Here is a 13,942-nt window from a genome sequence, read left to right as displayed (position 1 = left end):
TAGTAAAGTCAATACTAGTAGATAAATCTCACACACATATCAGAATTCTGCTAAATATATATATTTACAAATATAAAAAATATATTTATATATATATATATATACTTATATGTATATTTATAATTGTTCATTGTTCCTCATACATGCCTTGGCCGGGTTGGGGGGGGGCTCAAGTCAAGCCAGTGACCATGAGCTTCAAACCAGAGACCTTTGGGCTCAAGCCAATGACCACAGAATAATTTTGATGATCCCACGCTCAAGTCAGCCACCCTGTGCTCAAGCCGGATGAGACCGTGCTCAGGTTGGTGACCTTGGGTTTCAAACCTGAGACCTCAGTGTCCCAGGTCGGCATTCTATCCACTGTACCCCACCTCTGGTCAGGCTAAAAATAAATTTTTAAAGAGATGATTTTTAAAAAGGGTAAATAATGAGATTAATTTATTAGTACTTAGAGTGTGGCGTTTGTTACAATTAGAATTGGTAGCCAGCTAATTATTCAAACTGGTTGGAAACCAAGCAACACTGAGTATTATTTTTCCTTAAATCATATCACATCTTAGTTTACAACATAGAACAGAGGCTAAAATGTGTAATATACACACTTTCTTTTATTCAGTACCTACACTAAGAAACATTACTTATAACACACTTAATTTCTTCATCTGTCTCCAACTCTAGCTATAGGCAACAAGAATAAAGCCTCACAAACCATTTGGTCATCTAGTTCAATCTCCATCTGTCTTCCCGCCAGCCTGTCTATCTATCTATCTATCTATCTATCTATCTATCTATCTATCTATCTATCTATCATCTATCTTTTCTGTACTATGATAGGGCCTTCGCTCCTATCAATCAAAAGCCATTTTCTATTTTTTCAGTATTCCTGTCAAAACGGTAAGAGTTGGGCATGGGTGGGACTTGAAGGGCAGATGTACAACTTGGCTTCCATCCCCAGGTATCTCACAGGCTGGAACGGACCGGGGAGGCAGCTTCCAGCCAAGCAGCTGTAATGTGGCATCTCACCCAGTCTTGGAATGGTCAGTGTTAGATACACAGTATTCCTGGCAAATTCTTGTCTCTGTTTTGTCATAAATATTCCCTGAAGTTTCAGTTTATTCTGGAGTACTGTTTAAACTAGAATCAATGTATAAATTATCAGGAGAATAAACCTGTTAGGTACGTGTCACTACCAACACTCTACAGAAACCATTCTCCATTTTACAGGAAGTACATGCACTTGAACTATTGGAAGCTTGGTAATTAAAAAACAGTAATTATTTCTAGGCAACCTCTTATCTAGTTCTTTAGTCATTTAATAGGACTTATTGAAAACCTACTGGGTGTACCACTCTGCCTGGAACCAGAGACTTTGAAGGCGAAGGAGGCTGTGCTACCCGTCAGCGCTTCCTCAAACCCACAGTTCCAGGCAGTAACAACTGCCCTCCGTGGGCAAAAGCTCCACGGAGAAACATGTCTGAGAGACTGTGGGTTAAACACATGTCAGCAGACTTATCTGTGTGCGACTTTCAGAGCTTCACGGTGAGTATGAGTGCATGTGGTATTTCCTAAAGTTATTTCACTATGGAGCCCACTTGTTTCTCTACAGACCAGCCTAGGGAGCGTCATGGAAGAACACTCAGGAGTCATTCCAAGCCCAGAGCCACCCTTCTTCATTTCTGCCTTCCCAATGGCTATTCTGATGGGGGGGACTCAGTCACTGTAAATGAATAAAAAAAGATAGTTACTGTGCTACATGGTAGAAAGCAGCAAGTGCTGTCACTGAGGTCCAAATAAACCTTATGGAAATTCAGAGGAGGGAGAGAATCGAGTCAGCTGCGGGTTACTGACAGGTGACACTGCAGGAGACGTCTGGAGGACAGGGATATTTGGGGACAGAGGAAGAGCAGCTGAGCAGGTCAATGGGAAGGGACCTGGGGCTTCCCCAGGCTGAAGGCTATTGTACTTGCCCTTTCTTATGCTTTGAAAATAGCTACATTCTGACAGAAATTTATGCCACTTAAGTTTGCATATTTTAAAATCCTTATAACCTCATGAAAAGTATCAGGAAAATAAGAAGGAAAACTATACTCAAATGAAGGTATAGTTTGAGAGGACAGTTCTAGACAATACTTACTGCTGTTAGGGTTGTCCCCTATGATATGGTGTCGACCACTCCAGTACCAGAGAAGCAGGGTTGCGTCACGAGACCCCGACACAATATAGCAGTCCCCTCCTATGTATGACTCGGACCTGGCCAGGCATGTGACCACATCCCAGTGGCCAAACACAATCTGAGTTAATTTCCCTGAAACACAGAAACGTTTAATTCTTTTGCTATTTTTCTTTCAATGATAATAACTTTTAATTTTACTAAAATTGTGAAAAATTACCCTGTAGACCCATAAATTTGTAAGGTAATTCAAATCTAGTTACAGATTAGCTTTCTTCAATTGCTTTTGAAAAAATAATACATGACAATCACTTGAGATTCACAGTGATGATTTTTTTTGCTCGGGCCAGACTAAAGGGAGATTTAAGGTGTTTTACTGGATTTGATTTGGGGAAGGAGATAATAGTCCCCTTTGTCCTATGAACTCAGGGTTCATACTAAAGTTCAGAATGGATAGGGTGGCCCTGGTTGGTTGGACTAATGGTAGAGCATCGGCCGAGTGTGTGGATGTCCTGGGTTTGATTCCTGGTCAGGGCACACAGGAGAAGCGACCACTTAATTCTCTCCCCATCTCCCTTCTCCTTCTCTCTCTTTCTCTTTCTTTCCCTCCTGAAGCACGGCTAGAATGGTTTAAGCAACTTGGCTCAGGTGCTGAGGATGGCTCTATGGCCTCACTTCAGGTGGAGAAATAGCTGGGTTTCTGAGTAACAGAGCAGCAACCCCAGATAGGGCAGAGCATCACCCTCTAGTGGACTTACTGGGTGAATCCTGGTTGGGGCTCATGCACATGGGAGAGTCTGTCTCTGCCTCCCTGCCTCTCACTTAACAACAACAACAAAAAGAATGGATGAGGTGATAACTATTTAGATACAGTGTAAGCATTTAATTTCGATCTTGGCACTTAAGATAAAAATGCCTACATTATGATTATATCATACTAAGCTTTGGGTATAACAATAGGCATTTTGAAGAGAATAAGGTATTTCAAAGCAACTGTTACCTGTTTCTGTAGAGTAAACTCGGAAGCTCTTATCCCAGAATCCACAGATCAGAATATAGCGGTTATCAGCTGTGACCACGAAACAATGTGCATTGATTTGTATACTCTGATCCACGAGGTCTGTGATCTGCCGTTTGTTCACACCAGAGTTATTGGCTAAATGTAAATAGAAAAGATACTGTAAAGAAAGATTTCATACAAGTTTCATCAAGCACTTATAGAAGGAATAGTTTCATGCTTTATTTGCATAGAAAAAAATTTTTTAAGCCTGTAAGATTATTATGATTTTAACATTTTCCTATGAGGAATATAAATCTTTTTGGTAGCAGTGATTTATAAACCCTATTGCATATTTAAAAACTTTCATATATTTAAGTTCTTCCTCCACTGATAAATAAACACAATACGAGGAATTCAAGATAATGACTTCAAAGCAATAAAAATATCTAAATGCATTTAATTCTACAGATGTTCACTATGCATAAGTCCATCAGTGTCCAGTAAGTTCAACAGTAATGAGGAATAATATTGTATGAGGCATGCTATATAAGGAAGAAATATCTGCACATTTCCCCAACCTGTCATTTTCTGACAGGCATTTATAATTCCTGCGAAAAGAAGGGTAGACATTTGAGCATGGGTGTTGCTATGTGGGCACTCCCCTAGGGAGCTTTAGACCTGATTGTCAACAAACATAAGGCTTCTCCTGAGTGGGCTGGCAGGGGGGTGGAGGAACAAAAAAAAAAAGATGGGAGAGGGGCTGGGGAGTAAAGAAACAGGCAAGAGTCAGAGGAGAGCATTGGGATTGGATCTGAATACAGTCAGGAGCGGAGAAATGTGCGCTGATTTCCCTGGTGCCTGTCTGCATGCCACCCCGTCCCCTACTTGACACCGCCCCTCTGGGCTCAGTCTCCAGGCTGACTTCATACAGAAAATGCAGATGGAGATCACCTTCACTCTCTGACTCCAGCTAAATCCATGTGCCACTATTTATGGAGTGTTGCTAACACTCTAATAATAATTACTAGAGAAGGCAAACAATGAAAAAATATACAAATAAATGTAGCAAAGAAGAAAAATTAAAGGTCCCAAGTCATTTAAAAAACTATGCAAGTTATAGTTACATATAACAATAAAATTGGTCCATTACTTATTAGAACACCGCTATTATTTTTTCCATGGTTACACTCCACTGACACTGTGGATGTTTCACGGGCAGAGAAATTGCTAGATTCTAAAACTATTCCTGGTCCTAAACCTCACTTCCTTCCCAGCACAAAGACATGTAAATGCTGTTTTGTATAGGAATACACCGGACTGAAAAGGCTGCCTTTCATCCTACTTCCAGGTTCAAAGATGGCGATGAATTAACCTAAGGAAAAAATATTATAACTTGCATACAATAATTCTTCATACAATTTTCATTTTTTCTAACTTAGTTCTCTATGTGATCCCATGAAATAGGTAGAACAAACATTCATATTACACACCATCTTGCAGAGATGAGTGGGTGTGGAAAGGGTTAGGGGCTGGTTCTGGATCATACGGTAATAAATGTGTGTGTGGTTATTTTATTTTATTATTTTATTTTATTATTTTATTTTATTTTATTTTATTTTTGTATTTTTCTAAAGTTGGAAACGGGGAGGCAGTCAGACAGACTCCCGCATGTGCCCGACCAGGATCCACCCAGCATGCTCACCAGGGGGCGATGCTCTGCCCACCAGGGGGCGATGCTCTGTTGTAACCAGAGCCATTCTAGCGCCTGAGGCAGAGGCCATGGAGCCATCCTCAGCGCCCGGGGAAACTTTGCTCCAATGGAGCCTTGGCTGCAGGAGGGGAAGAGAGAGACAGAGAGGAAGGAGAGGGGGAGGGGTGGAGAAACAGATGGGCGCTTCTCCTGTGTGCCCTGGCCGGGAATCGAACCTGGGACTCCTGCATGCCAGGCTGACACTCTACCACTAAGCCAACCAGCCAGGGCCGCGTGTGGTTATTTTTAAACCTTTGTGATATCTTCTGCAAAGAGCTACAGCTCATCAGTTTGCAATTTATATGAAATCTTCAACTTAAAAATCTTTTAACCCTACTAAATATTTCTAAAAGAGATGTTTTTTCAGTATTAGTTCTTTTTCTTTCATAACCTCTGAATCCCTATATATACATATTTTAAATACGTAATATAAAGTTGTTAAAGGCTAGTTTAAGCTGAAAGAAAGTCTGGAAATACTTGCCTTGTTTAGAACCAACTTAAATGACCTCCTAAAACATAAAGGAAACCCACAAATAATTGCTTTACTACCAAAAAGTTCTTAGATGGCATATTATAATTTGTAAAGCTCTTTGATGGTAATTTGACATTATCAACTCATTTAATTCTGTGGCAGAAAAAAAATTATTCAGCTATCATTTGTGATAAGTAAACATAAAATAATCCATGGATAGTCAGCATCCATGAGAAGATGCTATTATTCTTAGCATACCAATGAGTGGGTCCATTTCAATAGGAAGGTGGTGGGCTTGATCCAAGGAGTACCCTGGAGCTCCTCTGAGGCCTACAAAGTAAACAAAAGGAGCAAGCTGCCGTTATATTCTCAGAAAAGAGGTGCTGCCTAATAAGCAGTGCTTTATGATGAGTATACACAATATAACATTTGTGCAAAAAATTATTTGGTAAATTACTATAAGAATGATTCAGTTCCACTACATGTCTTTGTAGACAGTCTAAAGAAATAATTTCAACAGCAATTGGTAATTACCACTTAGGATGTAGAATGTAGAATGCTAGAAAAGTGTTGATATCCTAATAATGAGAACAAGCTGGATAAAATAGATGATCATAACATTTCTTGAACCTAAAAGAGAGCTAAGGTTACTGGGCAACCATTGAGCCTGCACTCTCAGAAGAGGCCGTGCCTGCCCTCAGGGGTGGTGTAGGCACAGGGCCACTGGGTGTGGGCAGAGGGAAGGCATGGCTTCCTCCCAGGTGGGCCTTCTTCCAACACAGGACAAGTCAGCAGAGGGTATGAATCGAGCCACACCTAAAATCTTACCCTCAGTGAAAGCTTCCTTCAGAGGATTAATGTGGAGGGCTTGTTTGAGTTCCTTAGTCATAATTATTTTACATGTGATTATATAACTTATAATAGTTTTGAACAATTCTAGAGAAAATTTTAGTCCATTTTTTTTTTTCGATGGAAAACATTTCTAAAGGCTAAGACTCCTGTGAATAAGTCATATACGGGGGCGGGGCAGGGGAATAGATTTACACTTGTTTAAGTATGCAAAACAATTTATTCTTGTAGAATAATGAATAATTATTCTTTATTAATCATTGCATTATTTTCCATACAAACAACTGTAAACCTACTTTTGCCCCACCCTGCATTTTTGAAGATGTTTGCTGTAACACTCCTGATTGAATGGAAATAGTTCTACCTCATGCTGATAATATCACCAGAAAGTATAAAATTGGTACACTTAGAAATTTTTAGGAGAATGAGCTATTGTGTAAGTCAGTCTATATTTTCAGAGCAATACAAAAATCAGTAGAATAAAAAATTCAGGTTAATTCACCATGGCTCATCCATTCAGTTCTGGAGACAGTTGGAGGCTGGGGCTTCCAGAGAGCTCTTAAGTGGTGAGCTGGGCCAACCAAATAATTTGGTCACTTTTACTCTGTCCTGATTAAATAAGTATCAATATGTCTGATTTTTATGACAGAATTGTATCACTTCAAGATGTCCTTGCCGGAACTCTCAGGAATGAGTTTGGAGAAAACACATGTGAAATCAGTGACTACTGTAGGTTTTGTCTCTTCTCAAAGACTCTCAGCTCTACGAGGGTAAAGGTGGTGTCTGTCTTTTCTCTGCTGTAGTCCCAGGGCTCAGGACCGTGTGACGCACAGTGGCCACTCACAGGTTTGCTAAAGAAACTAATGAAGTGAGAGAAAGAGGATTTGAAACCAGAAAATCCAGATGCAAACTCTGGATTTGTGTTTAATATGGGAAAAACTCCTTTTTTTTCTGGGGTGGGGGCAGTGGTAGAGTAGGGTGGCAGGACCTGACATATTTGTAGAACTGCCTCCACGTATCACATACTTACTGAGTACTTAACCATTAGCCGGCATTCTGTGCGGCACTAAGTAGAACAGCAGTGGGCAGGACAGACAGGGTCATATGGTTGGGTCTGGCCATATTATCTCTGCTGATTTTGGAGACGACTTGGCAGACTAGCTTGCCCGCAGCACACATATCTCACCTTACTAGAGCTTTTAAGTGACGTGCTTAGGCACACCTACCTACTGTGTTGTGCCACCGGTTCACAGCAAACAGTCTGCTGCAGGTCACGGTCACCACTGCAGGGATGGTCAGGTGGGGCAGTGTGTTAGCCGCCACATGGGTCACGGGAGAGTTTGACGGGAACTTCAGCACCATGATCACATCCTGCTGCATCTGATCTTTGAACATGAGTGGGCTCTGTGGAAGGAAACACTGTTGAATAGAAAGGGAAGAGAGTGGAAGAAAACAGAAGGGAGAACAGTTAGTGATAGCTGTGGGGAGAAGGAGGTTCGATGAGCACACAGAGAACAAGGCGGTGCTAGCTCTGGTACGGTGACGACGCACAGAGAGGAGAGCAGGGACCCGCGAGGTCGCCGACTGCAGACACCGAGCTCCTAACAGCCGCCTCCATTGACGTGGACGTGACTTATAGCTATGTCCACATGACGCAGCTAAAACATCAGGTTGGTAGGAAAATTAATCACGCCAGCTACTGACACAGTTGACATGAAATACGATGTGAAGAGACAGATACTTCCATTTCCACCTGGCTGACCTGAGGTCATGGCGTCCGTCTACCTGGAGAGAACACAGCGTCCCCGGGCCAGGACTGTCCACCTCTGCGCTGTGGCACCCCTGCCTGCTGATAGGTCACGCCCCCTTTCCGCCACCCGGACCACCTGCCTGCTGATAGGTCACGCCCCCTGTCCACCACCCGGGCCATGAGCTCACTGAGGGCCTCCTCTGCTTTTATATTCTAAATCTTTGTTTTTCAAACATCTAGCAAATGACTTGATAGGAAGTAGCTATCCTGCATGTACTACTATTTAGTACTGTGAAACATTATAAATACTACTATATAAAAACACAAAATAGGGATCGTGGAACTAACCACCTTTAACTCTCTTACACGGTTTGTAATTGCTTACTATGTATATGAATTCTCCGCTACACAAACTTGGGAAGCTTGAATTTATTTATAAACAGTTCCATGCCAACTTAGTCTAACGATTTCCCCTAGGAAAGTAATGAACTCTGACTGGGCATTAATCCAGAATAAATATTTTTTACTACTATTATTAAACAGAGAAAACTAACTCAGGAGTAAACTCTTCTGCCAAAGCATTTCATAAAGGAAAGTGTTGGGAGATATTCTCTCGGACAGTTTATTAAAAGCACGTCATTTTGGGGCCTGAGGCTCCGAAAGCCCCCCACCCCCAAGACCGGGTGTGTGTGTGGGAGCTCGCACTGGGTGTGAACTGTGTTCTTGGTCACACACAGGGACACATCCAACCAGAAGAGTTCATCAGCAACTAGTCAAGGAGTAAAATCAGTTGAGCTATTGTAGAGAAAGAAAACATTCTCAAAGACACATTTATTTATGCGTTTCACTCGGAGTTTGCCGACTCCCTAAAGGTCTGGAGGACACAGCTGCCTCTGTATCTGCCAATATTTGCCACCAGGCCTGACATGCAGAAGGGGCTTCACACAAACTTGTTAAGCATTGAAATAACAATGTGTTGAAAAATTTTATTGAAAAAAATCACAAAATAACAGCTTATAAATTTACGTGCATATATATTATTATAAAGCATACTCCAGAGCTCTTGTCTCCAAAATTAGAGTTTTGGCTGCCTTGACAGCTATCTAGGAGTACTGAAAAGCTGTAATTCATCACATTTTTTTACAAATACATTTTTACCTTCAAGCATCTTCTATTGGAGATAAAAATGAGTAAAACAATCATTTTAAAAATAAATGCTAAATAAGTTTTATCTTTTTTCTGATAGAAAGTAGCTATCCCGCATGTACTACTGTTTAGTACTGTAAAACATTATAAATACTACTACATAAAAACACAAAATAGGGATCGTGGAACTAACCACCTTTAACTCTCTCACACGGTTTGTAATTGCTTACTATGTATATGAATTCTCTGCTACACAAACTTAGGAAGCTTGAATTTATTTATAAATTCTTTTATCTTCTTATTTAGCAGTGTTTTTAAAGGCTTCTCAATGTATTTTTCTTCTTCAGAAATTATTTTATCTTTTTTTTTATTTTTTTATTATTTTTTTATTTTTTGTATTTTTCCGAAGCTGGAAACGGGGAGAGACAGTCAGACTCCCGCATGCGCCCGACCGGGATCCACCCGGCACGCCCACCAGGGGCGACGCTCTGCCCACCAGGGGGCGATGCTCTGCCCCTCCAGGGCGTCGCTCTGTTGCGACCAGAGCCACTCTAGTGCCTGGGGCAGAGACCAAGGAGCCATCACCAGCGCCCGGGCCATCTTTGCTCCAGTGGAGCCTCAGCTGCGGGAGGGGAAGAGAGAGACAGAGAGGAAGGAGAGGGGGAGGGGTGGAGAAGCAAATGGACGCTTCTCCTGTGTGCCCTGGCTGGGAATCGAACCCGGGACTTCTGCACGCCAGGCCGACGCTCTACCACTGAGCCAACCAGCCAGGGGAAATTATTTTATCTTCTTCACGTTAGATCAAGAGGGAAATGTTTACTATTTGCTAATAAACTGAGAAAGGACAGCTATGTTATGAAAATGAGCTTTTAAAATTCACTTTAAAATGGTAAGAATACTACTTTTCCCTTGGCAATGGGAATAAAAGCTTTACTATCAGTAGCTGAGGGTGACTGATGACACCAGCTAACTAACGTTCACAGAAACTGACTTCGTGCCAGGTGCTGGTCCGAGCATGAAACTCCGGGATGCTGAAACCTAACAGCGGGACTGACTAAAACTTGCCTGAGTCACTCACTCCTAGTGGCAGAGGGTGTCTGGCCCATGTCTGGCTCTGTGGTCCTTGTTCTTAGCCCCTCTGCTCGACGGCATCTCTTCTGTGACCATAATTACTTTTCTATATCTTCTCGTTTCTTCAAAGGAACTACGCCTTTTTCTTCATCTTGCCCAAAATGACACAAAAAATTGTGCAATATGTTGTGTTTATACATTTTTCGAGCTAATTTATAAATCTAACTTCAGTGCGGATGTCCGTGAGCCTGTAGTGTGTGAAGGAGTTTATGCAGAGGCAGATGGAGTCAGGGAGGATAGCGACTCTGTCACTCCAAAACTGAGCCGGCTTCCACAGGCCTTGGAGGTAGGGACTGCCTCCCTTCTCTGTTCTCCGGGTATCAGTATGTATCTAGGTAAACAGTTAACCAATACACCGAGAAGCCTTTAAAAACACTGCTAAAATCATTATTTCATTTGCTCTATATACAGGTACAAAAAAGAAAAAGAAATGTCAGCAAGTTGCTATGTCTCACCAGGTGCATGGCCGAACTCCGTGGGGGGTGTGGCTCAATGAGTAGCTGAGATGGCGTCTGTCCAAAGTTCTGGATCTGGGCCTCCATGGCCTGCAGGGGAAGGACAGCAGCTGTCACAATCGGTACGCGTCAGCGAGGCAGGTCAGACACTCTGACAATGCCAATGTATCCCAAGTCAGCCATGAAAAAGTCCCGGAAACAGAGCAAGTGCCTCTCGCTCAGGGTGCAGAGCCAGCCAAGGGTTAGTGTTTGTAGACAAGCACCGCGTCTCCTTCCGAATCTGCTCGTTACGTTAACCAGTCGCTGTTCTTACTTAGAGCTGGGGTTGCATGTGGAAATGTTAACTTGCGAGTGCGTGCACACAGCTCAAGATCCAAAGAACGCAAGCAGCGTGGAACACTTCAACACAACACATATACCTCAATAAAGTCCTTTGTAAGAAGGAACGTGTGGGGGTCTCTAATGAAATGAGCTTCTGGAATCTTTATGGGAACAAAATGTAAGATATAACATCCACAACACAAAATAAAATTGAGAGGATCACACGCTCCAACCAATGCAGAAGGCAATCAGGAGAAAGAACACTAAAGACTTGTATAATGATTAGATATGGCAAAGCTTGTACCACAAAAGTATTATTTTAGCACGCTGTGTTATTTTAAAAATGAATCCTGGAATATGATTTTAAAGTATGAATTTATTTTTTTCAAAAATTTTCTGAAATTCTAGAGAAAACTAACCCAGAAAAGAAACCATTATTTGGGTGCCCTGAGCTGTACAATATTTCTTTATAGCCTGTGCAGATGGAAATATTAATCAGATGTTATGGCTTCTAATGGATAAAAATAATTTTACATCTCAAACTATCTGGACTGTATAATATACTTTTTGTATAATATACTTTATGTCAAAAAGATAATCTTATAAGAGAACTAAGTATATCTTCTCTACATAAATTTTATAAGCAAGGTATTTCAATATGTTAAGCTAGACTAAGAAATATTTTTCTGAAATATTATATGTAATTATAAAGTCAACAAGGAGAAGCATATTTACTGTGATCATTACTCTGTTACCATGCTAATTACCCTCCTAAAATGATGTGCAATTTGGTTGCATCAAAGTGAAATACAAAAATCCTCACTGAGTGCAGGTAAGCTGGTAGATGGCTCTCAACACAGCATGCCCATTAATTGTATCACCATCTACAATTCTCATTTATAAAGTACTGAAATTTAATCATCCATCTTCCTAGACTACATTTCAAGATGTTTGTCAATCAAATGTGCATTTTCACATGTATTAGCAATATTAAACAAGAATGCATTATTATCTGCCACATTTTAGCAATCGCATAAACGGGGCTTATGCTCTCTTACCTGCCGAGGCAATAGGGTCAATTATTAAATCTCTTTAAGTGCTGTCTAATTTTAATGTATACATTTATCTGCATGATGTCCACTCATATGCAAAATGACTGTTTTTACTTAATTGTACTATAACAGATAATATCATGTTTTATTTCCTGAAGGCAAGATCTATGATTATATAAGGGGGAAGAGACCATTCCTGGCAAGGCTCATTGAAAAAAAGAAAAGGTCGTAATTTTATTACTGAAGCTGTCCTGGTTAGAAAATGTCCAGTACCCCACACCTCAATGTATCACGAACAGCTAAAGTCGAACAATAGAGATACTATTGCTGGTGTGTTTACTCCTTCAGAAAGAGGACCAGGGTGGGGCTGGGGAGGCAGAGGTAAAATTAAACACATTGAAATCTCTGGATCAGTGCCTTGAACTTAGTACAGAGCCTTTAAAAGTTCATAAAAGGAATGAGTAAACAGACATGCTTTGCTTGACTTTAATGTTTTTTTCTGAAAAGTATTAAAATTATACTAAAAAATGTTATGATCTGATTCAACTTTCCAGAAATCTTCCATAAAGTTCTCTTCAGTAGGTCCTGCCTCTGATCATTTTAGGACTGAGGCAGAGTACACATGCATACATATCTTAAATGACTCTCAAATGGCATCAGGATAATTTATTTATTTTTGATTAAAAAACAAACATTTATTTCACAGTCTGGAGACTGGAAAGTCCAAGACCAAGGTGCTGGCAGATCTGTTGTCTAGTGAGGGCCCACCTGTGACCATCTTGTCACTGAGTCCTCACACGACAGACGGGGAGAGAAAGCTTTCTCTTTTACAAGGGCACCATCCACTCACGAGGGCTCCCCTCTCAAACCTGATCATTTCTCCAAGTATCACTTTGGGGATTAAGGCTTCAACATATGAACTTTAGGGAAACATAAACATTCAGTCTCTAGTGCTTGGATTTCTCTTCCATGTGGCTGCTCTTGAAGATCATGCAGCATTTTATTTTTATGTTTTGCTACAATTTTTATATCTCCACCATTTTCCTCAGAAAGTACTATTTCTAGTTTAGTAAAATCTAGTAGAGTTTATTAAGTAGCAGTATACAGATAACTTTGTACAGTAGAATATACAATGTATTTGATTTTTAAAAACATTTTTTCATTGATTTGAGAGTGAAAGGAGGGAGGAAGGGAGGGAGGGAGGCAGAGAGAGAGACGCAGAAAAGCATCAAGTTGCTGTTCTCCTTAGCTGTTCCATTTAGTTGTGTACTCATTGACTGCTTCTCGTATGTGCCCTTACAGGGGACCAAACCTGTGACCCTGGCGCTCTATCCATTGAACCACACAGCCAGGCTATATAATGTATTTTAAATTATCTGTTTTTGCTTGTACAATCCTCTAAAACATCTTAGATGGTGACCATTGTGAATAGTAATAGCAATGGAGAAAGATGTTAATATCCCAGCTTCTAGTATGTCTCCTGTGTCAGGATAAATTTCAAGCTGTGATCAATTTCACACTTTCATTAAGAAAATCTGTTCCCTACATTGAACATCTATTTCTTTTAAGATTAAACTGAATCCTTCTTCCTTGTGATCAACATCATATGCCTTCATGACATAAAGGTTCTGATTCCAATGTTCATCTTTTAGCTCTCTCAGAATCCTGCATCCAATAACTCCTTACCCTCTGGTTTTAAAATGTTCAAGTCTTGCCTGACCAGGTGGTGGCGCAGTGGATAGAGCATCGGACTGAGATGCAAAGGACTCAGGTTCAAAACCCCAAAGTCGCCAGCTTGAGTGCCGGCTCATCTGGTTTGAGCAAAGCTCACCAGCTTGAGCCCAAG

General features: G+C 40.9%; 1 protein-coding gene across 6 annotated transcripts in view; it reads right to left on the bottom strand.

The window, feature by feature from the left end:
- NBEA (neurobeachin) overlaps positions 1-13,942 on the bottom strand; it is a 739,008-nt gene that overhangs the window by 19,183 nt on the left and 705,883 nt on the right. For 5 of the 6 annotated variants that reach the window (XM_066381023.1, XM_066381024.1, XM_066381025.1 and 2 more), the window contains 5 exons: positions 10,724-10,813; positions 7,468-7,660; positions 5,651-5,722; positions 3,171-3,326; positions 2,135-2,305 (listed from right to left, as the gene is read on the bottom strand). In XM_066381023.1, coding sequence (XP_066237120.1) covers positions 2,135-2,305; positions 3,171-3,326; positions 5,651-5,722; positions 7,468-7,660; positions 10,724-10,813 — 682 coding nt within the window. Of the gene's footprint in view, positions 1-2,134; positions 2,306-3,170; positions 3,327-5,650; positions 5,723-7,467; positions 7,661-10,723; positions 10,814-11,142; positions 11,206-13,942 lie in introns of all 6 variants that reach the window. The other variant, XM_066381029.1, reaches the window with a different exon arrangement.

Source organism: Saccopteryx leptura, chromosome 4, assembly GCF_036850995.1.
Source record: "Saccopteryx leptura isolate mSacLep1 chromosome 4, mSacLep1_pri_phased_curated, whole genome shotgun sequence".
Classification (NCBI taxonomy): Eukaryota; Metazoa; Chordata; class Mammalia; order Chiroptera; family Emballonuridae; genus Saccopteryx; species Saccopteryx leptura.
Note: the sequence above shows the minus strand (reverse complement) of the source record. Positions and strands in the feature narration are given on the sequence as shown.